At 35.3% G+C, this 27549-nt stretch overlaps 1 protein-coding gene and 2 pseudogenes across 2 annotated transcripts; 1 reads left to right on the top strand and 2 right to left on the bottom strand.

Moving 5' to 3' along the window:
* Positions 1–2357: 2357 nt before the first annotated feature.
* On the top strand, positions 2358–5272 carry LOC113562150. Of its 2 annotated transcripts, none has more exons than XM_026970534.1 (3): positions 2358–2493; positions 2799–3091; positions 5225–5272. In XM_026970534.1, exons 1-3 carry the CDS (start codon positions 2388–2390, stop codon positions 5240–5242), a joined length of 417 nt encoding a protein of 138 aa, XP_026826335.1. In that variant the 5' UTR covers positions 2358–2387; the 3' UTR covers positions 5243–5272. The 2 variants fall into 2 exon arrangements, with proteins under 2 accessions (XP_026826335.1, XP_026826334.1); XM_026970533.1 differs by having other exon boundaries at positions 2373–2493; positions 2769–3091.
* A 15872-nt stretch (positions 5273–21144) lies between these two features.
* Positions 21145–22219, bottom strand: LOC113562141 (annotated as a pseudogene).
* A 1827-nt stretch (positions 22220–24046) lies between these two features.
* LOC113562064 lies at positions 24047–25782 on the bottom strand (annotated as a pseudogene).
* Positions 25783–27549: the final 1767 nt, after the last annotated feature.

The following is a 27549-nucleotide window of genomic DNA, read 5'->3' as shown; positions in this document are numbered from 1 at the left end:
CATATATATTTATAATAATATACATTATTATAATAATATATATTATTATAATATATTAATAATAGAAAATTGAGCGTTTAATTATTTATAAAAATACAAATTGTTTATATTTCAATGACAATTTGACGGAAGGTACGACATAGAATACTTTTTATATAGAGACGCTCCTGAGAAACATCATCAGGCGCGCGGTCGGCTCGCCGCGGCAGCCTGGCCGCTCAGCCCCGAGGGGGCAGAAGGGAATAGTAGGCGTCGCCTCTGAAATCGGGCCGAAATGTGCAACTAATTCCGAGCACTGTTCTAATTTATAAGGTCCAGAGGAAAATTTATGTAATCAAAATTATACGGTATGAAGGGGACTAACATATGGCGATAATAATTTTTGTCCTGGTGGAGGCGCTTCGAAGATATCGAGGTCACCTTCATTTTTTTAAATAGGTTCGGTATGTTTTTTTTCCATAATTTTATAGAGGAGCTTAAAACAAGTACGGAACTCATCACACAAAATTATTGAACAAGATTAAATGTAAATGAAAACGATAAAAAATACATTTTTATATTAAATGAAATTTACGTTTAAAAGATGTACGAAATGACGCTTTATTAGTATGTTTTGTCGGAATGTTTTGATTTTGACATTCCTCATAAATGAGGATCAACTTGTTCTTCAAACGGATACATCGATGAAAATAAATAGGATTTTAAATGTTCGACGCGAAGGCTAAGTGCGATTAGGATATCGTTCAGCGTATAAATTTTGCGCTCTCACTGAATTTTTTCACATTCTCCATAAATGAGGTCATTCTCCATCATGTCGACTTGTTCTTCAAATGAATACATCTTGCACGATTGACTTATCTATCGATACTATTTTTTATGTTTATCTTATCCTGTGAACTTATTAAGATGGCCTTCAAAGGGTCTTTTTTTTCATTGAAATAAGTTTACGTCACTATTTATTTTCATCGATGTATCCGTTTGAAGAACAAGTTGATCCTCATTTATGAGGAATGTCAAAATCAAAACATTCCGACAAAACATACTAATAAAGCGTCATTTCGTACATCTTTTAAACGTAAATTTCATTTAATATAAAAATGTATTTTTTATCGTTTTCATTTACATTTAATCTTGTTCAATAATTTTGTGTGATGAGTTCCGTACTTGTTTTAAGCTCCTCTATAAAATTATGGAAAAAAAACATACCGAACCTATTAAAAAAAATGAAGGTGACCTTGATATCTTCGAAGCGCCTCCACCAGGACAAAAATTATTATCGCCATATGTTAGCCCCCTTCGTACCGTATAATTTTAATTACATAAATTTTCCTCTGGACCTTATAAATTAGAAGATATTTAAGGTGGTATTAGTTATTGCCCCACCCTGTATATAGAGATCCTCCAGGGAGAGTTAAGACACCGTGATCGCGTTTTTTTATTGGTGGGCGAAACCGGATGTCTCCCACTACGGCTACTACACATAGTGTAAAGAGTGTAAAGAGTGTGAAGACAATCTAAAGAACATCTGTTCATGTCAACAGTTGTTGACAATCGTATTTTCTTTCATATTGTTAATTAGTACACACGACAGCGTAAGTATAGAAAATATATTATTATTTCTAATTAAATAAACTTAATGTTCTGTCTTAATGTGTCTGCAAAAAATAAAAATTAAACGTAAAAAAACGAACGCTATAGCTTCGTACAGTTTAACCTAAAATCTCATATTATTTAAATGTCAACATTGTCTTATTTAATCCATGTTTTATTATAATTTTTATAATAATCGCTGTTATGAATTAATTATAAAATTTATTTTATCAGATACAAAAATGCCTGGATGCGGCGCTGGTTACTGCACGAATTCGTCAGCAAAAGGATATAAAATGTTCAAATTTCCTCAGGATCCAAAAAAGAGACAAAAGTGAATTGAAAATATGCCTCATACAGATCAGACGCCAGGAAAATATTCTGCATACTGCGAAGTAAGTAGTACCCAAATTGGATATATACCGTAACAGTTTTATTTATATATGGTTTTTAATTCTATATGAATATGTTATTATATAGACATTCTGTGTAATATATAGGCCTCTTCAACTAGCTTTATTTATTGCTATGACAAATGATAGGTTTCAGATACAGACATTCTGAGTTGCTCGAATTGCATGTTGAACACGTCGTATATGTATATAAATATAACAGAGATTAATTCTGATTTTGTTTCTCATTTATTAAATTTTGCTTTTCTTATATTCTTATATTCATAAATATTAGTGCAGGCAGATTTATGTGTGAGTATACACATTGTTCGATTTGTGAACAATTTAACAATGTTTTACTTTAAAAATAATTGTATTTAATGAATAGGTTCATTTTTAAAAGAAATGTTTACAATTACTGCATCTGGTCAACTTCGATTGAAGCCAAATGCTGTCCCGATAATATTCGGACCCTCATCGCAACTGCCAATGCAAAATACTGATACACTAGGTACATGACTTTTTTTCATATTCACAAAGTTGATTTTCATATTATTTGAATGTAAAAGAAATATATATTATATATTTTGTTCAATACATAAATATATAAGTATCAGTTCTTACATTATGCTATTTTCAATACAATAAACTAATAAATAATTAAAAGTAAGTTTCTTCACGAAAGTATATTTTAAATGTTCTATTAGTTTATTATGTTTTCTTTATATGTATATATAAGAGAAACTCAATGTTAATATGTTTCCTTTATATATTGTTTGTTACTAGCTTTTTTGTTTTTTGTATTTTGTACTGTAGAAAAGTTAACAGATCCGAAGGAGCCAATGATGGAAACTGACTCATTAATTGAAAACGAAGGAAATTGTAGCGCAACTGTTATACAAGATGATTTGGCAAGCAGCAAATCCGATGATTCAGATACATTCGAAAAGCCACTTATATTGTCGCAAAACAAAAATGGTTTTGTACAAGTCAGTCAAGATTGGATCAATAAAATGGAAACAATATTTATTCGCAACGAAAAACTGAAACGAAAGTTAAAGTACAAATTAGATGTTGCGCAACGTAAAATCAACAGACTCCAGAAGCAAGTAATTAACAACACTATTTTCAACTCAGTTTCTACCATTTTTAATAGCGATCAATTAAAATTACTAACCAAAGAGTATAAAAAACTACCTCGTTGGTGTAATAACACTGTGCTAAAAGCTTTCCGGTTAAAATTTGCTTGTAGAACTTCAGGCTACTCAGAATTGCTTGAACAAAAGATACCTTTACCAGCATTATGTACTTTAAGCAGAAAATTGGAGAATCTAAAATTTCAAAGTGGTATTTGTGAGGAAATTTTCGAATTTTTAAAATTAAAGATTTCTTTATTTCTAAATGATATTGATAAAGAGTGCATGTTAGTTTTAGATGAAATGAGCATAACTCCTGGACAGTTGTATGATACAAGTACTAAAACGTTCTGCGGAAATGTCACGCTGCCTAATGACACAGGAATAGCAAATCATGCGCTAGTTTTTATGTTGGCTGGTCTTTCTGCTAGAAACAAGTGGTAGCTTATTATTATTTTACAAGCGCTAAAGTAGATGGAAAAATGTTTAAACCGATTATTATAACAACAATTGAAAAGGCAGAGGAAATTGGCTTACGTGTTTCTGTAGTTATATCAGATATGGGGCCAAATAATCAAGCTATGTGGGGAACATTTGGCATTCAAGCATTACGACATTTACAGACGGTAAATAGTTACAAACATCCGTGTAGTGATAATCGAAAACTATTCTTTTATGCCGATACACCCCATGCTTTAAAAAATATTAAAGCTGCACTTTTAAACAATGAATTTATTACATTACCACAGAAATTTATTGATAAATTTCATTTAATGTCTGAAACAGTGCAATGTAGTCATTTACACGATATAATTGTAGCAGATGAAGGTTGTGACTTAAAGTTAGTTCCTAAGTTACGAGAAGAGTTCTTGGACAAGAAAAATCACTTCCAAAAAATGCGCGTTAAAAACTCAATGCATGTTCTAAGCTATGAAGTCAGTTCTGCTCTTCAATTTTTATCAAATAATAATCCAGACGATCCACGGTTAACAACTGCAAAATTTATTGAAGTAATCGCAAGATGGTTTAGTATTATGAGTGCGCGAAAAATTTCTTTAACTTTAGGATATTTAAACCAAGACAAATTTAAGGAAACTATATGCTTTTTAGAAGATGTTATTGAACTGTTTCATGACATGAAAGTAGGCAGCAAAGGTCATTGGAAACCAATACAAACTGCGGTTTTAATTTCAACCAAAACAGTTTTAGAACTTACAGCATATCTTTTAAACGAACGGGGTTTCAAATTTTTCCTACCTTCACGCCTCACTCAAGATTGTCTTGAGAATTTATTTTCACTCGTCAGGATGAAAAATGTTATACCAACTGCTCTTCAGTTCAAAAATAATTTGAAATTAATATGTATTTCACAATTTATGAAATGCATTTCTAATAGCAACTACGAAGAGGACGATCGAGAATTTTTATCCGAATTCTTAGACGTACTAATGCAAAATAGAGATAAACAAATGTACTTTATAACACCTGACATTCGAGCAGAAATTCCACATTATTCACCTCAGGCTGTCACATTATCTAAAACAGAGATGAACAAACTTTATAATATTGCTGGTTATATCGTTGCAAACATATTAAAAACTCAAAAAACCTGTAGTATTTGTATCATGACAACTGGCTCAAAACGTTCAACATTGTATTTTTATAGCGTGTTAACTCGGTGTAAAGCTAGTGGACATAATACTTTGTATTACGTCAACGCTGCTACATTCAGTTTTTTCTTAAAGATGGAGAAAATGTTTAGATTTTATTATAAACATGTTCGTTCAAACAAAATATTAATTTAAAATCATTTTTTATGGAATTATATAATGACATACCATTTACAGTGCCCGAATGCCACAATTTAAAACAAAAAATAATGTTAAGATTTTATGCGTTCAGACTTAAGATATGTAGTAAATCGTTACCGTCCAAAACTAATCATTATTCTAGTAAAAGCATGGCAATGCATGCAGTGCCTCAATAAAATTATTTAAAATTGTTACTAAAATAGTACTGTGCTTTTCAATTACCTCAATTATATTGGAATGCACAAATCTTACTACTTATAAGTAGTGTTTACAATATATTGTTTGTTTATTCCAGATGCAGTTATCATCTTAGCCGTGTAGCAGTACAATATACAATTGAAAACATCTAGGTATAAATAAAAAAATCAATCACATAAAATCAATGTTTATTTGTATTATACAATCAACTTTATAAATATTGTTATACAAGACTGTTGTTATACAAGAAGTTTTTAAATAATCACAAGATATACAAGAATTTTTGCAATAATTACAAGATATACACATAAATAATGTACATTCTAATTGTATTTTTTTAGGACATTATACGTTTATGCAATATATACAAAATTGTAAATATATAATAGTAATATTTGATACTTATTTCATCCTTGTAATTTTAATTATACTGCAAAAGTTATTGACTTAGTAAATCTTTCGTATTCTATCATTCTTCTATTTATTTACGTTTAAACAGTTGACGCCAATTGAACGTCATTTCCGTTTTCGCCCAATGGCGACGGATTGTCTTAACTCTCCCTGGAGGATCTCTAGTTATATATAGTCACACGAAAAACGAAAAGGTGAAGTAACCACAAAATGAAAAAATGAGGGACCTGGAAGCTGCCCATACATATATATATATTATATTCGTTCAAAAGGCAGTTTTCAGGTCGTGAGATTTTCGTATATATTTTCATTGTTACGATGTTTAGTTATATCTCATAGCATAAAATAACTTCATTAAGATCATTTCTTCCTGTTCAGACTCGGAAACGTTCAAATCATAAAATTATTTTGTGTTTTAGACGTAAAATACAAAGGACCTGAAATATGCCTTTCTGCCGATATATTAGTCGACTAAAGGGTAGTATTTAGAACATGTGCAAAAAGTAGATTCTATCTTCTAAATTTTAATTCACTAAAGACTAAATTTGATAGGAAACTACTTATACATGTTATATCTAAAGGAAAAAAGTATTGAAAACGACATACATTAGTGTATTCGGTATAAACTGTATGAATCCTGAAAACTGCCTTACGATATGTCGGTCTATTTACCTTGGAAAGTACACAAGATTTTTAAAAAATTTAAATGGCAATGATTTATATTCAAGGTGTACTCTATATCTACGGTGGAAAATATGGGTCTTTCAAAATGTCCCGAAAACTGACCTTTCATATACATATACAGGGTGAGCCATTTTAAGTAACGCATTGATTTTTCTCGAAAACCAAATCTTGTATCGCAAAATGTTTCAGACAAAAGTCGTTTGGTTCAAAGGGGGCAAGATGATAGAGCATTATCAATTTAATTGTAGATGGAGCCACTTTAGAGATTTCATCATGGTGGCCATTTTTTAAAATGGAAGTTGATTTTTCTCTCTAAGTGAAAGTTGTAGCTGATAATAAGACGAATACAACGGTTTTTTGTTTTTTGCAGTTGGACCATTTTTCAGTGAGTTACAGCGTTCCAAAGTATACTGTTTTATAATTTAAGTATACACATAAACCAAATTTTGTATCGAAAAATGTTTCTTACAAAAGTTTTATGACTTCATGGGGGACATAAGATACTGCCACTGATTTGACCTTGGGTGCACCTGTCAAGGTTATGTAAAGGTTAACTTTTCTTTTTTAATGGATCTCTTTATTTCTCATTATACAGTCTTGTAGCTTACCTCGAGAGCTTTTCAAAACGCTATAATAAAGTATTTTATCGTGAAATATTATTCGAGTTATGAGAACTACAAGTTACAGTACTGCCGGCATTTGCATTACCCAAAGTGTACCCAGGAACAACGGCGTGGACGTAGTAGGTTTCTGTTCCTTTTGGGGTGCTTGATTAACGCGAGTCCCCTAGCCTCTCGCGATTCGGCGTGCTTGATTTACGCGAGTCCTCTAGCCTCTCGCGATTCTGGGTGCTTGATTAACTGTTTCTCAGCATCTATCGGAAAAGCTGTTCAAAGTTATCCCCGTTGGCTCGAATGCATAACCTGATTCTCTTTGCGAAGTGTTCGACCGTTCGAAGTAAGACAGCCCTTGGTATTGCTAAACAAGCCGTTCGAATTCGTTCGATCATGTCTTCCCTTGTCGTTGGTTCCCGTTCGAACACCAAATTTTTCGCGTACCCCCACAAGTAAAAATCAGGTGAAGTCAAATCTGGTGACCGAGGAGGCCATGCAATTGGACCACCCCGTCCGATCCACCTACCGTTGAAGTTTTGATCCAGAAAATGTCTTATGTTTCGTGCGAAATGTGGTGGCGCACCATCCATCTAAATCCACATTCTTTGCCTTGTCTCCAAATTGACTTCTTCAAGTAAAGTGGGTAAGTGGTCTCTTAATAACTCTAGAAAGCTATGTCCGGTCACATTCTAATGAACAAAATAAGGACCAATTAGATAACCGTTGACAATTCCACACCAAACTACTACACTCCAACGATGTTGATTATTAACTTGCCTATGCCAATAAGGATTGACATCCGACCAGTAATGACAATTATGTGTATTTAATTCTCCGGTATTTTTAAATTTCGATTCATCAGAGAATAGAACGTATTTAAAGAAATCTGCATCATACGCAATCATCTGTCTAGCCCATTGACAAAACAGTACACGTTGTCGTATGTCATTTGGAGTTAGAGCCTGCGTTAATGTGATATGGTATGGATGATGCTACTATTTCCTCAAAATTCTCACAACCGTTCTCTGAGGTATACCTGTTTATCTAGCTATTTGGCGCGTACTAATATGAGGGTTAATGTGAACAGCCGCTAAGACAGCCAGAACACGTACATCATCAACATCATAATCACGTTTAGCGTGACGACGAGTCAACTGACCCTGTTCGGCTCTTATCTTAAGCCTCCGAATGACGGTATTATTTGGATGTCGTCTGTTTGGATACCGATTTCGGTAAAGTCTCGCAGCTTCACGGTAATTGCCAAAACATTCTTCGAAAACTACTAACATATCGACGATTTCTTTAGGAGTATAATCACCCATGTCTACTATCGTAAAAAATATGTTACTGATAATATTATAGTTAAGAAATAAAAATATGAACAGAGAAGAAACTTTAACGTATATCTAACTTATCACGCCATAGAGTAGCAGAGCTTCCTCTCAGTATGCCGCAATACGACAGAATTAATTCGCGGTTTGGCTTAGCGACTTATATATAACCTTGTGGAATTTTACTTTCGAGAAACGTTTTAGTTCTCATAACTCGAATAATATTTCACGACAAAATACTTTATTATAGCGTTTTGAAAAGCTCTCGAGGTAAGCTACAAGACTGTATAATGAGAAATAAAGAGATCCATTAAAAAAGAAAAGTTAACCTTCACATAACCTTGACAGGTGCACCCAAGGTCAAATCAGTGGCAGTATCTTATGTCCCCCATGAAGTCATAAAACTTTTGTAAGAAACATTTTTCGATACAAAATTTGGTTTATGTGTATACTTAAATTATAAAACAGTATACTTTGGAACGCTGTAACTCACTGAAAAATGGTCCAACTGCAAAAAACAAAAAACCGTTGTATTCGTCTTATTATCAGCTACAACTTTCACTTAGAGAGAAAAATCAACTTCCATTTTAAAAAATGGCCACCATGATGAAATCTCTAAAGTGGCTCCATCTACAATTAAATTGATAATGCTCTATCATCTTGCCCCCTTTGAACCAAACGACTTTTGTCTGAAACATTTTGCGATACAAGATTTGGTTTTCGAGAAAAATCAATGCGTTACTTAAAATGGCTCACCCTGTATATACAGGGTGTCCCATTTTAAATGCCGCAGGCAAAAATCTCGAAAACTATGGGACATACGGAAAAATGTTTTGAACAAAAGTTACATGGTTTGAAGGGGGCCACATGATGAAAATATGTACTTGACCTTGAGTAACCTTTTCAAGGCCAGGCCAATGTGATGGATGTTTTCTTAAATGGGACCCCCCCTTTTTTATTGTATATTTTGTAGCTTAGTTCGAGAGCTTTCCAAAAAACTGCCTACTTGTGTTTTTTGCCTAAGCAGTTCCCAAGATATGAAGCGTCAAAGTTGACATACCGCCGGCATTCGCATTACCCTATGTACACCGCGGGGAGGTTGCTCGGTCGGATTTGTACATCATAGTGGCCCTAAAAAGGGCCGATTTTGTGTATGGGGGTGTGGTAAGCAGTACTAGTACTAGTAACTCCAAATGGAATGCACAGTATTTACTAATAAGCAGAGCTCGGACTTCAGTGCCGCTATCCCCACTTCAGGCTCTCGAGCGCCGCGAGAGACGGTGCCGACTATGCCGGTGGAGCGGCCTAAGCAGATGAGAGGTACCGTTGCGTAAATTGAAATATTTTTTGATTGTTTGAGGCACCGTCTCTCGCGGCGCTCGAGAGCCTGAAGTGGGGATAGCGGCACTGAAGTCCGAGCTCGGCTTATTAGTAAATACTGTGCATTCCATTTGGAGTTAGTACTAGTACTGCTTACCACACCCCCATACACAAAATCGGCCCTTTTTAGGGCCACTATGATGTACAAATCCGACCGAGCAACCTCCCCGCGGTGTACATAGGGTAATGCGAATGCCGGCGGTATGTCAACTTTGACGCTTCATATCTTGGGAACTGCTTAGGCAAAAAACACAAGTAGGCAGTTTTTTGGAAAGCTCTCGAACTAAGCTACAAAATATACAATAAAAAAGGGGGGGTCCCATTTAAGAAAACATCCATCACATTGGCCTGGCCTTGAAAAGGTTACTCAAGGTCAAGTACATATTTTCATCATGTGGCCCCCTTCAAACCATGCAACTTTTGTTCAAAACATTTTTCCGTATGTCCCATATTTTTCGAGATTTTTGCCTGCGGCATTTAAAATGGGACACCCTGTATATATGTATATAAGTTTACGGCTTGTGTGTATAGTTTTCTAAAGACTATAAAATAAATTAATAATAATATTAATATTAATTAATTAATATTAATATTAATATTACAACACGCAATAAGAAGCGCGTGGCTCACTTCATGGAATGTCCGAAGCAGAGCCGAGTTCAGCCGAACCGTCGCCGAGCGCGGAGCGCACACGGACACGGATTCGCGCTTGTTGCGTGTGCACCGTGGTGCAGCACCGATGGTGCTAGAAGTACGAAGTTTGTATCACTGCACTGGATCCGGGTTTGTACCACCGTTAATAATAAATATAGTTTACGTCGGTTTATTACAAATTCTAGTGCAATTATTTATCTTCTCTCAGCGACTCTAGGGAGTTGCGCCACCCCATGCAACTCGTTCACTGCAGAACGCGCGAGAAATCGGGCACTCCGCTATCACGAGAACGCTCCGAACAATTTCAGACAAAAGTTGTTCAAATTAATTAGTAGAAAAAGGTAATATAATAAAAAATAAGAGTTTTCATTAAAAAAATTAAGTTGACCTTGGTAACACTACCAATGGTCACACTCATATTGCTACTGAATGCGCTTTTTAAAACCTTACAACTTATGTCTGAAACATTTTCTTCTAAACTGCAATGCTTATGAAATATTCGACCGTTCCCAGCTTTTTAGGACACCCTGCATGGGAAGGTTTTTATAACGCCATTTTTTTAACGCAAAACTAGTGGCTGTAACTTGCAGAATATGCTACTGGCATCACCCACAACATTTCTGCATACAGTTTGAATCGAAAACGATGAATCAGCTGGAAATGTTCCCTTGTTAGTTCTTAGAGAATGTCGCCGCAATTACCGTTCAGCAGCTCGAATGTATCATCGTTTTCCTGATAGACAACATCATCCTAATGATCGAGTGTTTGCCGATATCGAAAGACGTGAAAGACAGCGTCCTAATGTAAGAAGACAACGACGTCGTATCAATGTCCCTGAACGCGATGACCCTCGAGTCCTTCTTGTGTTAGCTGTAGTGCATTTGTATCCACATTTTTCACTATGAAATATTGAAAAACAATTTGGTATTCCAAGAAGCACAGCTCAGAGATTTTTGCCCTTGCATACATTCCATCCATATCACATAACATTGACTCAGGCTCTAACACCTAATGATTTTCGTCGAAGACTTGAATTTTGTAATTGAGCCAAGGCTATGTTGCGGCAGGATGAACAATTTTTTAGGTTTGTTATGTTCTCACAAGTAAACCTCGGGGAATGTCAGACGCCGATGTTTTTCAAATTTTTTACAGTTGTTCCTCATGTCAAGCTATGAAGAAATCTGTTAAAATTTTTAGCTCAAATTGATTTTTTCAATTTTTTATAATTTTTTAATTTTACGCAAATACACGATTTTACACACGTTTAAAGTTGTTTTAGCAATTTTATTTCTTATGCCTCGAGAGACGTTTAGGTTTTTAAGTTAACAATTATTATTATTAACATTTATTATTATTGCAAGTTAAGGATTATTGACAAGTGTACTCCATTACTCTTTCTTGCTTGATGTTTAAGTTTCTGAAAAAGCTTTTTGCAAGTTGAATTATTTCTTATTTTATATGTCAATGACGACCGCCATATCGTATCCGCCATTTTGAATTTCGCAAAATGAATTTCTGGTTCATAGTCAGCGACCCCAGAACCTGCACATTACATATTTTTTTCAATTTTCCTTTACCGAACCACTTCTATGGCAATAGGGAAGAATTCGAAAGGCAGTTACTATCCTCAAAACTGCTTAATGTCCTTAATAGGGAGAAAAACTATACAGATAAACTATTATTTTCGTGTTCTACATGTATGCCGAGTTTTAAAAAATCGGGAAAAGATTCATTCATAAGAAATAAAACTGCTAAAACAACTTTAAACGTGTGTAAAATCGTGTATTTGCGTAAAATTAAAAAATTATAAAAAATTGAAAAAATCAATTTGAGCTAACAATTTTAACAGATTTCTTCATAGCTTGACATGAGAAACAACTGTAAAAAATTTGAAAACAATCGGCGTCTGACATTCCCCGAGGTTTACTTGTCAGATGAAGCTACTTTCCATAGTACAGGCCAACTAAACCGGCACAATAGTCATTATTGGTCCCACATTGGCACCGTCCAGTTGATCACCAACATCGCTGGAGTCTTGTAGTGTGGTGTGGTATTGTAAATGGTTACATAATTGGTCCCTTCTTTTTTGAAGGAAACGTTAACTCAGCGAACTACTTGCATTTGTTTGAACATGAATTGCCAGTCCTCTTAGAGGACGTAAACCTGGTGACAAGACAACGCATGTGGTTCCAACATGATGGCGCACCACCTCACAGGAGTCGGAGAGTCCGACAATTTTTACATCGTCTCTTCCCACGTAAGTTTGTTGGACTTGGAGGCAGTGTTTCCCGATGCGTGCTTTTGCAGCGCGCGGCAGCGGCGGGGAAAGTGGAGTGGGGATGGTCTCGCGGGCTCGGCTGATCGGCTCGCGGCGACCGCGTGACGCACACAAGCGAAGCCTCGTGTCCGTGAGTGTCGCTCGCGACTTCTGTAACTTTGGGCTGTAGGAAACAAACATATCACTGTCCTTTACTAATGCTAATAACACTGTGTTATTGAGCCGCGAACAGCTTAGTAGTGTCTGAGATTTTGGTAAGGTAAGTCAAGTAATTTCCAGTCACTCGCATTTATTCACTTATTTATGTACTTATTTATTCATTTATTTATTTATTGACTCATCTTCACTTTTATTTGTTGACTTGCATATTGACTTATTTATTTATTTATTTACTACTTTTGACTTATTTATTTAGTTATTTATTACTTTTGACTTATTGACTTATTCATTCATTTACTTATTTATTTATTTATTTCTTTATTGACTTCTTTATTCTTCTTGCTCGTTTTCACTATGGAATGGAAAAGCAAGAGAACAAAACGAAATTTCATAGACGATTGGCTTAGCGATGATTGTTATAAACATTGGATACGTAAAGTAGCGGGTGATGAAACTCTATATCATTGCATTATTTGCAACAAAAATTTTTCGTGCAATTCGATACATGTTTCCAGACATGCAGATTCTGCATATCATCTCAAGAATTTAAAAAAGAATACGTCATTTTCTAGTGATGATGACGATAATGAAAAGAAAAGACGAATAGCGTTTAAAAAGAAATGGCTGCATGTAAATGAGTTTAAGTTACGGTTACGTCAAGTTCCGGATAATAACAGTATATGTTTATGTGTAATTTGTGATATATCGTTTACTGCCCGTTTATCGCAAGTTCGTCGGCATGCAGAATGTGAAAATCACTTAAACATGTGTAAAAAAAGGTATTAAAACGAGCAAGTTGAATGAAGATATGAATACGCTAGACAATGAATCCTTTTTATCCTTTAATGAACAGACAAAAGCAGCCGAAATACGGGTTGCTGCTTTAATGGCTGAAAAAAATATACCTTTCCACAGTGCACAAGATATTCTCTGCTTTTTTCAAGAAATAGGACAAAATTCAAATATCTTGAACAATATGACCATGGGTTGAACGAAGTGTAGCAATATCATTTCGAATGTATTGTATCCTGTTGAAAGGGAAAATGTCTTTCAAAATTTACGAACACAAAATTTTCTATTTTTATTGATGAGACTTCTGATATCTGTAATGACAAATGGATGACTTTTTCGTGCGATATATTGAATCTGAAACACTAGATACTCGTTCACAATTGGTGACATTAATTAATATTGACGCGTCGGATATCGCGTCGAACTGAGCACGAGCGATAGTAAAGGACAGTGATATGTTTGTCTCCTTCTACAGCCCAAAGTTACAGAAGCCGCGAACGACGCTCACGGACACGAGGCTTCGCTTGTGTGCGTCGCGCGGCCGCCACGAGCCGATTAGCCGAGCCAACGAGACCATCCCTACTCCACTTTCCCCGCCGCTGCCGCGCGCTGCAAAAGCACGCATTTGGAAACACTGCTTGGAGGACATGTTGAATGGTGCCCCAGATCTCCGGATCTGACAAGTCCCGATTTTTTTCTATGGGGATTTATAAAAAATGTGGTTTACGCAGAAGTACCTACAACTAGAGACAATATGATAGACCGTATAAGAAACTGTTAACAATTCTATTCCTAGGAATGTCCTTCTGGAAACTGCTGGAAATTTCGAACGTCGAATTTAATTATGTATTCAGAATGAAGGAGGAATTTTTGAACACTTATTGTGATAGAAAATTCTCAAAATCTTAATCTTGTCTTAACTGGCCGGATCTTTTCCGATCTTGCTTTAACTGGCCGGATCCTTTCCGATCTTGCTTTAACTGGCCGGATCTTGTGACGTCCTAGAGTGCTCGTATGACGCCTACGTAAATTTTCTTTTGAGCATTTTGTGTTTGAAACAGAAAGAGAACATATCCGCGATAATTTTAGAAATGAAATATATTAATAATATTGAATTTTGTGATTGTTTGAAATTGTATTAAAAGTTCAGATATTAAGAAGTTGAATTTACTTATTATATGATTGATTTGAGACGAATATAGCTTAAATTTTAATAATTAGAATATTTGCTTGTTTAGTTGTATTGGAAATATAGAAAATAATATTAATAAGTTAATATCAGTTATTGGAAACAAAGTGCATATAGATATTTAGTTTATTTACGTTTAAGTATTTTGTTTGAGAAAAGTAGTTGAAAAATATTAATATAATTATTAAAATACAATATTTAATCATTTGAAGTTTAATATTCGTTATTGATTAAGGGTGTCACACCTCCGGCGCCCCCGAACTCGAAGAAGATTGAGTTACAGTTAACTAATAAAAATATTAGTGCGCATAATCGAGATTAATGATTGCGAAATCCCCAAATTATAATATGATGCTGTAAAATGCTCTGACACTGTTTAAAGACTGCCCAATTTCGCTGATAGGGAGTGGAATAGGTATACGTAAATGTAAGCGCCCTTCGCGCCCGCGAGAAGATTCTTTGTAAATAACACATTTTTTGTGAGTGTTACTCTGGTTATACGTGAACTGCACTGAGCGTTAATTGTTTTCATAGAAAATTTGATCAAGTTAATTCAGGAGTTACAGAATTGTTGCGTTAATAATTTTCAAAGGGAAATTAATAATTTAAGAATCATAAATCGCGTTGTCAACTCGCTAGATTAAGAATCGATAGTAAATAAGTTTGAGGAAATTAGATAATTAATAGCAAAGAGCAAATGGGCCCTTTTATCTCGAATGTTTAATTAAAGGATAAAATTAAATGTTTATTATGAATATTAAATTGATTAATTACGTTACGATTTGAAATTAATGAAATATTTTTGTTTTGCATAGGTTATTAGTTATAGTTTGCATTAAACACTTTAATTTTTATTGGTTATAAATATCGTTGGTAAATATTCCGATGAGGGGAGCCTGCCCCGATGACCTTGACCTTGACATATATTGTCAAGGTCGCCCTCCTGAGTGACCTTCAAAAGGTTTTAGCCGTCACTCGTTGTTTGTTAAAAAGTTATTAACAAAAGAAGTTTAATGATTTTGCACGAATTGTCGCTGTCTACGCGAACCAAGAACATAATATTGACATATATTAAAAGGTCACCTTCCCGAATAACCCGCACTAGGTTTTAGTCGTCGATCGTTGTTTATGAAAAAATTATTAACAAAAGAAATTTTTCAAATATAGTAGTTATTTTGAATATTGAAAAATATAAACGACGAATATGTACATGAACGAAGGAAGGAAAGTCATTTAAAGCAGTGAATCGTTAATATATAGAATAGTTTCTTTTAATATAAGTACAAAGTATTCTTCACTTTAACCAAAAGCATAAACAGTTAAATACAAAGTATTCTCTGCTTTAACCTAACCTAACCTGGTTAGGTTATATTTTCCGAAACTGGAGCCTCGGACACATACGCTCGTTTTCAGCCCGCCCGCGGTAGGGCGGGGGGCGGGGGCTACGCCCCCCCCCCGCCGGGATCCATGCCGTGTACCAGGTGATCAAAATCTGTACGGTAAAATCTGTTACACTGGTTCTGGCGGGGGGGAGGGGCGAAGCCCCTGCCCCCCGCCCTCCCGCGAAGCGGGCTGAAACCGAGCGTATGTGTCCGGGGCTCCAGTTTCGTAAAATATAACCTTATGCTTGTCGTGGACGGCTGAAAAGTCGTGCAAAATCATTTGTTAATAACTTTTTAGTAAACAACGAGCGACGGCTAAAACCTCTTGAAGGTCACTCAGGAGGGTGACCTCTATAACATATGTCAAGGTCAAGGTCATCGGGGCAGGCTCCCCTCATCGGAATATTTACCGAAATCGACCTTATTGTTTATTATAAACAGTAAAAATTAAATAATTATGCTGTATTAAGAATTATTGATATTTAGTGAGTTTATAGTTAGTAATTATATGATTTGAGTTAAATATTTTATAGTTAATTATAATATCATTAATTATTATTTATAATTTAGTGTAGATTAAGATAAAAGCATTGTTTAAATAAGTCTTAACGAGAGGAAACCAACCTGAACGAACCATAGTTTGCAATAATAATTGATAAATAATGAATTTTTGGTTAATTGGATTAATACTTAACGCGAATTTGTAATTTTGTTATTAATAGTTTATTATTTTTGAATATTATATTAAGTCGAGTAATATTATTGTCGTATATTGCATTTTTCTTATCGAAAATTTTCGTTTATTGAAGACTACGAGCAGTAATAAATAGCTAATTGGTTAAGAAAACCATTAGTGCTAATTACACAATGCTATTGGGTGATTACTGGCATAGTTACGCAAGAGTAATTTAACTACACTAATCAGCTTTACAAGAATCAAGCATTCGATATTTCTATTGTTGCTAGCTAGCCATAAATTAATCGAAGTAACCTAAAACAAGTGTTAATAGTCGATTTACACGTCGACATGCACCCCGAAAACAATTAGCAACAATAATTAAGAAGTTACTATCGAAATAGTTCTCTAGTAATATAAGACATCAGCGATACTCGCGGCCATCTTAGTCACTACCCGCATCGTTTCGGCATTCGAATGGCATGAGTTTTGCACGGGACGTGCTCGAAATCGGTCGCAAGACGTATCGCGCAGTCATCGCGTCGAAAATTAAGTCGTAAAAAATATTAAACGCATAACTTTATTATAACATTACCATATTTAATCTTTCATATAAGTGGTTCAATATACAGTTTGATTCAGACCACCCGTACAGCCCTTTTATTTCGGAAATAGAACATTTTAGAGAAAAATGTTTCAGACAAAAGTTGTATGGCTTCGAGGGGGACATAAGATGGTATCATTGGTTTGACCTTGAAGAGTTACTTGATGGTCACATGAAGGTCATATTCAATTTCTTAAATAGAACCTACTATTTCTCATTACATATTCTTGTAGCTTATCTCGAGAGCTTTCCAAAACACCATAATAAAATATTTTTTCATTGAGTACTTTTCGAGTTATGAGGCTCCAAAGCAGTACTTTGCAGTACTTTGACATAAAGTACAAAATATGTTGTATGTTGTTATGTCATGGTGTCAAGTAAATCCTTAGGTATTATTTTAAGGTCAAATTACCTTTTCACTCAAATCTCTGTAGTTATGCATGTTTAAAAACATTCGGATCATCCTACTTTTAGCGCTATCCAGGAACAACAAGATGGATGCCCGTCACATACATCCAGAGTTGCTCGTGCAGTGATAAATAATACACTCACTCCCAAAAAAGCGGTACACTAAAATTTAGGGAAAAATTTACCAACCTTCAAATGATCATAACTTGGTAAATAATGAAGATAAAAATATGTTCAAAAATGCAAAATGAAGCTTCAAGTATCCACTTTAAGAATATTTGTTGAATGGCAATTATGGTCGGTCATTTGATTCAAAATGGCGGATGACAAAATGAGAGGATGCAAAAGTGATAACCGAAAGTCCGAGTTTGTGACGGTGCATGGCGTGAATTAGATATCGCAGCCTAATGGGACCAAATGCAAATGAAAATATAGAGTGTTATCTTTAAAATGCTTTTTACCAAGCTCGATGCGATCATTTTTCGCTGAGTTGTGCAACTTTAAAAAAGAAAAAAACACCTGTTAAGTAAATTTGGAGTATCTCAACAAAAAATGATCGCATCGAGCTTTGTAAAAAAGCGGTTTAAAGATAAAACTCTATACTTTTATATGCATTTAGTCCCATTGGGCTGCAATACCTACTTTACACCATGTGCCATCGCAAACTCGAATCTTCATTTATCAATTTCGCATGCTCTCCCTTTCCGCCATTTTAAAAAACTCGTCGTGCACAATTTCGATTTAAATTGCGAAAAGTAGGGTTTCAAAGCTTTAAAACCGTTTGTGAAATTTTGTGCTAGGATAGTTAGGTACCGAGATATTCAATTTCGAATTTGCAATATCGTCGATTCAGCAAGGCCTAAGGAATTAGAAAACCCTACGGTTCGTTTAGTTCTTTTATAATTCCAACTGCGTTCATTATTCTTTATACTCCAAATCCTTCTTATGTGGTGTGTGCGTGTGTGGGTGTAGGTGTATGTAGGTGTGTGTGTGTGTGTATGTGTATCACAAGGATGAGGACCCCGTGGTTCGTCAGTTCCACAGTAATTTAAGACTCCAAACCCTCCTTGTGGGGGGTGTGTGTGTGTGTGTGTGTGTGCGCGCGCGCAGTGCAATGGAGTCTTAAATTACTGTGGAACTGACGAACCACGGGGTCCTCATCCTTGTGATACACATACACACACACACACACCTACATACACCTACACCCACACACGCACACACCACATAAGAAGGATTTGGAGTATAAAGAATAATGAACGCAGTTGGAATTATAAAAGAACTAAACGAACCGTAGGGTTTTCTAATTCCTTAGGCCTTGCTGAATCGACGATATTGCAAATTCGAAATTGAATATCTCGGTACCTAACTATCCTAGCACAAAATTTCACAAACGGTTTTAAAGCTTTGAAACCCTACTTTTCGCAATTTAAATCGAAATTGTGCACGACGAGTTTTTTAAAATGGCGGAAAGGGAGAGCATGCGAAATTGATAAATGAAGATTCGAGTTTGCGATGGCACATGGTGTAAAGTAGGTATTGCAGCCCAATGGGACTAAATGCATATAAAAGTATAGAGTTTTATCTTTAAACCGCTTTTTTACAAAGCTCGATGCGATCATTTTTTGTTGAGATACTCCAAATTTACTTAACAGGTGTTTTTTTCTTTTTTAAAGTTGCACAACTCAGCGAAAAATGATCGCATCGAGCTGGTAAAAAGCATTTTAAAGATAACACTCTATATTTTCATTTGCATTTGGTCCCATTAGGCTGCGATATCTAATTCACGCCATGCACCGTCACAAACTCGGACTTTCGGTTATCACTTTTGCATCCTCTCATTTTGTCATCCGCCATTTTGAATCAAATGACCGACCATAATTGCCATTCAACAAATATTCTTAAAGTGGATACTTGAAGCTTCATTTTGCATTTTTGAACATATTTTTATCTTCATTATTTACCAAGTTATGATCATTTGAAGGTTGGTAAATTTTTCCCTAAATTTTAGTGTACCGCTTTTTTGGGAGTGAGTGTATTATTTATCACTGCACGAGCAACTCTGGATGTATGTGACGGGCATCCATCTTGTTGTTCCTGGATAGCGCTAAAAGTAGGATGATCCGAATGTTTTTAAACATGCATAACTACAGAGATTTGAGTGAAAAGGTAATTTGACCTTAAAATAATACCTAAGGATTTACTTGACACCATGACATAACAACATACAACATATTTTGTACTTTATGTCAAAGTACTGCAAAGTACTGCTTTGGAGCCTCATAACTCGAAAAGTACTCAATGAAAAAATATTTTATTATGGTGTTTTGGAAAGCTCTCGAGATAAGCTACAAGAATATGTAATGAGAAATAGTAGGTTCTATTTAAGAAATTGAATATGACCTTCATGTGACCATCAAGTAACTCTTCAAGGTCAAACCAATGATACCATCTTATGTCCCCCTCGAAGCCATACAACTTTTGTCTGAAACATTTTTCTCTAAAATGTTCTATTTCCGAAATAAAAGGGCTGTACGGGTGGTCTGAATCACACTGTATATATACATATAACCGATTACAGTAATTAAATAGTCATTTTCGCGTAATATAAAGAGTCTTGCACGGGAAGTGCTCGAAATCGGTCGCAAGACGTATAATGCAGTCATCGCGTATAAAACTTGAGTCGTAGTTGCTGATAACGTATAAATTTCTTATAACATAATCATATATTTAATCCTATAGTAATTAAAAGTTAATTTTGCGTAAGATATTGTGATAAAGTAACGATTAGTAAGAGTAAGGGAGCAGGCACATGGAGCGTAACTTGCGTAAGCGTAACCTGCGTATTCTAGTGATTTAATAAAAGTTACCATGAAGTTGCGCTATTCTGAAAGCCGTTATTCCAATGGGGCGTAATTTGCTGAATTGCGCAAAAATACAACCAATCGCTGATTAGAGTTTCTGTTACAGAAATGCTAAACAAATTTGAGATTGGTTTTCGTAACCTACGCGCTTTGAAAAGTACGCCTCATGGGGAATCGGTACTCTGTGCATAAGTATGTGTGAGGCGGAATGTATGTGACTCGAACCGGTACCCACGACATTCGCACGTACATACCATTCCAAACCTGATTCACATTGATGATAAGTACGTTATAATTAATAATTCATTAAGTTAAAATTAGAATATTAATATTACGAAATGATTAAGGTCACAGAAAATTGGCATATGTCTTATCGCGTCACGCCACTTTGCCACCAAATGCTTTTCAGTGGCCCGTAGTCGCACAAAGTTCCAGCATAGGCAGTTTTGGTCTTGACAATTGTTCTTAACATCTTTGAGAGTTGTTTGTCGAAAGAGATAATCCCGTGTATGTCGAAGGAAATCACGAAGGGCTTAAAAAGCCACCTCAAGTTCCAATTTATTTGAATTACCCATTGAATTAGAAGCACAGTTTTGATTGTCGAAATCTGTAATTATCGTAATTCGTAGAATACAATCTTGTGACTAAAATAATTTAGAAAGCGAGACCAGCCTCGAAGTAAGTAGTGAATATCTTCTCAATCGAGTTGACGTACGCGGCTGTCCTCAGGTCGAGTCCGAGATTAAAATCTCATGGCAGTTTTCATGATAGCCTGGAAGTAATAAAACGTTGCTTAAAGTCTGAATTTCATTTAATAATTATTATTTAACGAATAATGACATATAATAGAATTAATAATGAAATAATAATGAATAATAAAAATAAAATGTTCCTATTTCGTATAAATATGGCATCTCGATTATATCGATCGAGGTAATTACCCTAGCTGATCTCTCCATCGAGTAATCTAGACCAGAATGAACGATGTCCTTTTCGGAAGCGCCAGATATACGTTTCTGTAAGGCCTCGGACGGTGTGACGGATATGCGGCCACCTACGCGACCGAACCTACGTTCCAGAATCTCTACTCCTGTACCGATTCTGTAGGAAGAAATTTAGAAGATTAGCTTTCCGCTTATTCCGCTGTCTGCGAGTCTGAACTTTAATCGAGCCACTGTTATTTAATGTGACTCAACATACCTAAAAGATAATAATTGGACTCCCTTTCGTACTTGAAGGTCAAGCGGCCGTACGATACATGGTTCAGATTTTTTAATCACTCGAAGAACGAGACTGTAACACTACCGGTGTTAATGTACAGATCCGGGATTACCAGGATGTTCCTGTCAATCAGGATTTTATCCGCTACGGGGATGGTCGGTCCATTAGCAGCCTCGGCGATAATTTTCGCCTGTCGAAAAATACGATTTGAATGAAAACTTTTATTATCCAGGATCTTTACGAGAAATAAAAAATTGAAATCTTTCGCAGAAATAATCCGTACCTGGATACGTCCTGCGTTGTCTTTGTGAATTACTTTCTCTATAGCGGCCGGTATAAATATATCGCACGGCGCGTACATGAGATTCTCGCCTTCGTACGGTTTGGCGCCCGGAAAATCAACGATGGTGCCGTTCTCTATGCGATACTTTTCCAATTCCTGCAAAAAATAACACGAGAAGCAAACTCAGAAAATTTTCTTGTCTCGTATAATCGATAAAAATTTAGGCTCACAAATTAGTAGAGCATAAATGCTGAGATAAATACATTTCTTCATTTACCTTTGGGTCGATACCCTCTGAATTGTAAATGGAGCCGTCGTGCTCAATCACGCCTATGCAAGCAGCACCCGCCCGGTGTAAGTAACGCATCGAGTGCAGACCTACATTACCAAAACCTTGCACAATAAATGATAATTTATTAAATGTAATACAATAAAATTATACAATAAAATATTATAAAATAAAACTGGTCATTTTATAACAGTGTGTAATATCTTGATGTTAGATCTGTTTGTGTTGTTTGTTTCCCAAAAATTCATGCACTTAAAGTGAGAATATATAAATTAATTTGAGAAAAAGAGTTCAGAAAGAGAAAGCAAAGATTCTACATGCAAAAACAATACGACAGACCTATTAATATACAGCTATAACCTTAAAATTTTGTATTGACAAAATCGTAAGCAAGTGGATTGAATATAATAGAACGCTATAGCTGATATAATAAATTCTATATAACGATAATTATTAACTTACCTTGATTTGATCCTTATTCATGTTTTTGTTTAAACTTTTTGTGTACAATATACAATATCCTTTTTGTAACACATAATAACATTCGTATACACTTGACCGGAATTGAACGTAATTTTAAGGAACTGCTATATGCAATCGTTTGTATTTCGTTTGAAAAGTAATGAAGTGTGATTAAAAAGGTTTGTGAGTCCCTCAGTTAATTGTAATTAATTAATTATTTTTGCTTAACTATTTAGCCGGAACAGATTAACCGGAATAACTTCAAACAATATTTTTGTATGGAATCGTTTGTATTTTGTTTGTAGAGTACTGAAATATGATTAAAAAGGTTTGTGTGTCCTTCAGTTAATTGTAATTAAATGTTTATTACTCGGTAGTTAACCGGAATATAGAATTTAGTTCCTCATGTTAAAAGAAAAAGGCGCCACTGTTCCCTGAAATTCTATTGACAGTTTCCCTTCTATGATGTTAAATGATTTAAGCCATTATATACTTACCATGCATACTAAAAAAGCATAAATATATATAAATTAAACACTTCTTTCCCGTGTACATCAAGCTGTAAGATGTTAAGTAAGATATTTAATGATACTTACGTCATGACGCTTGCATTATTTCTTTGTTTTATTCTTATCATAGTTATATATATAGTTATATTATTATATATAATACTATTTATTAATTCTGCGTTTATATATGTATATATATATTCCTACATCGTATTCGTCCCACGTTTTAATGAAGAGCAATGCAGCATTGTATTATGTAAACTTAAAGCTATCCACAACAGAGCCTAAATTTTAATTACCATTTATAAATATTTTAATTGTTTCTAAATCTAGATAATAAAACAAACTCGGTTAGAGAAATAAAAAAACAATGTATTTTTACACATTACAGATTTGAACAATTTGCATGTTTAATGTTAAACTAACAAATTTATATCATTATTGAAATTTTTTCTTTAATAATCTCGCATGCATGCACATGTATACGTGAAATGCTGTTAAAATGATCGAGTGTTTTATTGTCCAACGTTTTTTTTTTATACATATTTATATTACAAATAGCTGTATACATATTTTTAATTAATAATTTGGAAAAATGCAAAGAAATATATTTACACTAAAGCTCGTTTTAGACTATGCAATATATTATAATATATTGCGCTAGATTTGACGCAATTTCTTGAGCAAATATTTGCTGCAAGAATTGCTTGCCGTTGATTGCATAGTCTAAAACGGGCCTAAGATATTAAAAACGTATCACTTATTTTCACAATTGAACGTGATGTATGAGAAACGATAAATAAAGTAACCGCAATGGCAATGATACGCGTGTAACAATATTTGAATATTTTGAATTAAATAGATCGTCCGAGGGCGCACCACACATACAGTTAAAGGCTAGTTATTGGAACATCCTGATCTTCGTGATGATGATCTAATCTGGTCATTGATATGTGGTTCGCGGCATGTCCCTAGCAATCGACGGTTCTCCTGTAACAAAATTATATCATTAATAAAACAATCTAATACGGTTCATCTGCTGTTAAATTTCCGTGGGACAAAGTTATTCAATGCAATGTCTGTTTATTATGTTTACTATTGTTTGGGATTAGATAATGTTTAGGAGAAATTAGAATAGAATTCACGTTGTCGATCACATGTTTTACTTGCTAAATTAATATTATTCTTATAATAAAAGTTTCTCAAACACATTTTGTGAATAACTTGTGGCTTTTTCATCATGATTTTCTATATCATGATATTTATTATATTACGTTACATACGAACCTCGAATTAAATAACATCAGCTCGGTTATTAATAAACCACACCAATATGATTAAGGTGCCGGCAACCAGACTACCCAAGATCATGCTGAAACGTTCTGTCGCTGCTGATGGTTTAAGAAACATTCTGACGCTCAACGTTTGCCATATGGACTCTGTTTACATAGAGTACACACCAGACTTCATATTATATCCTAAAAATGAGAAACCATTATTCAAGAGAATCTTTCAGAAAACATGCGATGCACAAGTAGTTTACGTATAACTTACCGTCGATGATAAATGCCGGACTCACAGCTGTACTATAATTGACGGTTGAGTTTATGCATATTTCTGTAAAATTGTATCCACCCATCCATGCAAGGCAGTTTTTGTGACAAGTCGTTTTATTTATGTCGCTGAGTTTCTCGCCAGTCAGCAAGGCTAGAAGCTGTCCAGTTAACGTCGTCGCGGCATTGGGCGCTCGGTGCACACCGACGTACAGTGGCAAAATCTAATTGATCAATTTAGCACCGGATGTCGAGGCTGCATGAAACCGAGTGCATTTAGCACTTTGGATGTAGCAATATAACATTTCTGCAACGAGATCTTCCAGCGGTATCGGCAGATCGGCAGACTGCGGCGCCGACTCGCCCGTCACTATCATTTCTAAAACATGATACACGAAAATCTCAATAATGAAAAATGCATAAAACGTATGTCGAAATCGAACAGATTGTGTACCTATTAAAATCAAGATTTTCCCCGTTGTCCAAGATACTGTTGTAGTATCGAATTTAAAATTTTTTTCCATGATTGGTTATAACAGTCGTTAGAATGGGCCTCGTCTCCAGAAAACTTTGCACAGATGTAGGTGGTACGCTATCATCTAGAATCGATGCATTCAACACTTTACTCAAACGATCTGTGGTATCATCTTTACTGCTGCTATGGAGAACTATTTTCCCTTTGCCCAGTTGGCCGAACTTGATCACACTCTTGATATCATCCAACTTCAGATTAATCCCACCGAGAGAGTTAAAATTGTTCTGCTTCATATTGTAGATCATACGACTTGATCCTATGTAATCAAATGCCTTTCCTTAAAAGGATAACTTTTTAAAACAGGCCATCGATAAACCATATGGATTACGTGTGCAACATTAACTCTCAATACCATAGAAGGGAAACTGTCAATAGAATTTCAGGGAACAGTGGCGCCTTTTTCTTTTAACATGAGGAACTAAATTCTATATTCCGGCTAACTACCGAGTAATAAACATTTAATTACAATTAACTGAGGGACTCACAAACCTTTTTAATCACATTTCAGTACTCTACAAACAAAATACAAACGATTCCATACAAAAATATCGTTTGAAATTATTCCGGCTAATCTGTTCCGGCTAAATAGTTAAGCAAAAATAATTAATTAATTACAATTAACTGAGGGACTCACAAACCTTTTTAATCACACTTCATTACTTTTCAAACAAAATACAAACGATTGCATATAGCAGTTCCTTAAAATTACGTTCAATTCCGGTCAAGTGTATACGAATCATAATAACACGCACGAACTGGCACGAACAAGCACTAATACACATCCATCGGCGTATCTTCCGCCAGAAATTGAAATCGACGTAATGACAAAACGACGTAACAGCGTAAAATAACTAGGCGGAAGTTTTCTAGTAACTTCAGGTTACGCTTACGCAAGTTACGCTCCATGTGACGGCACCCTAAGAGTCTTGCACGGGCCGTGCGTGAAGTGAGTCGCATCGCAAGACATATCACTCAGTCTTCGCATTAAAAATTGCGTCGTAATTATCCGTAACGTAGAATTTCATTATAAAATTATCATATATTCCTTTATTTATTCAAGTAGTTCAATACATATATTCGATTGTAGTATTTAAGTGATTATTTTGCGTAAGATATTGAGTTAAAGTAACGAGTAGAGAAACTTCGCGTCGGAAAGTGTTGCGCTGCATTCGTCCAGCTCACGGTCTTTTTCCAAGGAATATCGAAGGTCAGAGAACTGTCTCAGATAATCGAAACCCGAGAGAGAATCTGCGTGCGAGACGACCCGTCTGATGATTGTAATCCAGTCCGAGAAAATTAGCGTAAGTCAACTAGAAAAGGTACAGAGAGTACAGGTTATTATCGGAAATATCTTAGCTTCAACGGTTAAACACACGATTGTTTTGTTTTCCATTTTTTTACATTGATCGCAATTAAATTGTTACTCGGTGCAGTAATAAAGAGAGTACATATATAGGGTGTCCCATTTTAAAAGTTGCACTCAAATTTCTCAGAAACACTGCGTTAAATCGAAAAATGTTTCAGATAAAAGTTATTTGGTTCGAAGAAGGATATAAGACGGCGTCATTGGTTTGACCTTGAGTGAACGTGTCAAGGACATGTGAAGGTCAACTTTGTTTTTCTAAATTGAAACCCCAACTTTTTATTGCAGATTCTGATTCTCCATCGAAAAGTAAGTAACTTTTGTTTGAAACATTTTTTTTAAAACGCCCTCCTTATCCCGAAAACTCAGGTTCAACCTGCTGGTATTTACGAATACACAAAGCGGAAATTCAAAGTTGCAGCGCTGCGTATCCGCCGAGCTGAGCCTCGCTCAGCTGCAAACGCGTCGGAGAAGTTACGGAAACGCACGGTAAATCAATAATTATCACGTGTGCGGCATCTGCTTCGCTGAAGAAGCGATGGCGACATGCGTGGCGCTAATTAAACGTCGATTAAAGGTGCCGCTCTAGCCGCACTCGAGAAGTCGTTCTCCGATTAAAATTAAAATACGCGTAATTGAAATCCGCATCGTTGATAACCACGGGAAAATGTAGGTGCGCCAGCACCTCTCGGGCTTGATGTTGTTCGACGTCCGAAACGGAGTATCAGACTGGAAATTTTTTCGTCGGATCAGTTTCGAGCGAGGCCCAGCTCGGCGGATA

This window comes from Ooceraea biroi, chromosome 6, assembly GCF_003672135.1.
Source record: "Ooceraea biroi isolate clonal line C1 chromosome 6, Obir_v5.4, whole genome shotgun sequence".
Lineage (NCBI taxonomy): Eukaryota > Metazoa > Arthropoda > Insecta > Hymenoptera > Formicidae > Ooceraea > Ooceraea biroi.
The sequence above is the reverse complement of the archived record's forward strand: the minus strand, read 5'-3'. Positions and strand labels throughout refer to the sequence as shown.

What these genes read in the sequence shown, in the direction of transcription:
- LOC113562150 (XM_026970533.1), top strand. Translation starts at nt 2,388, where the DNA reads ATGTTTACAATTACTGCATCTGGTCAACTTCGATTGAAGCCAAATGCT. An exon ending in GCAAAATACTGATACACTAG is followed by an intron (nt 2,494 to 2,768) that starts GTACATGACTTT and finishes GTTTGTTACTAG; the next exon opens with CTTTTTTGTTTTTTGTATTT.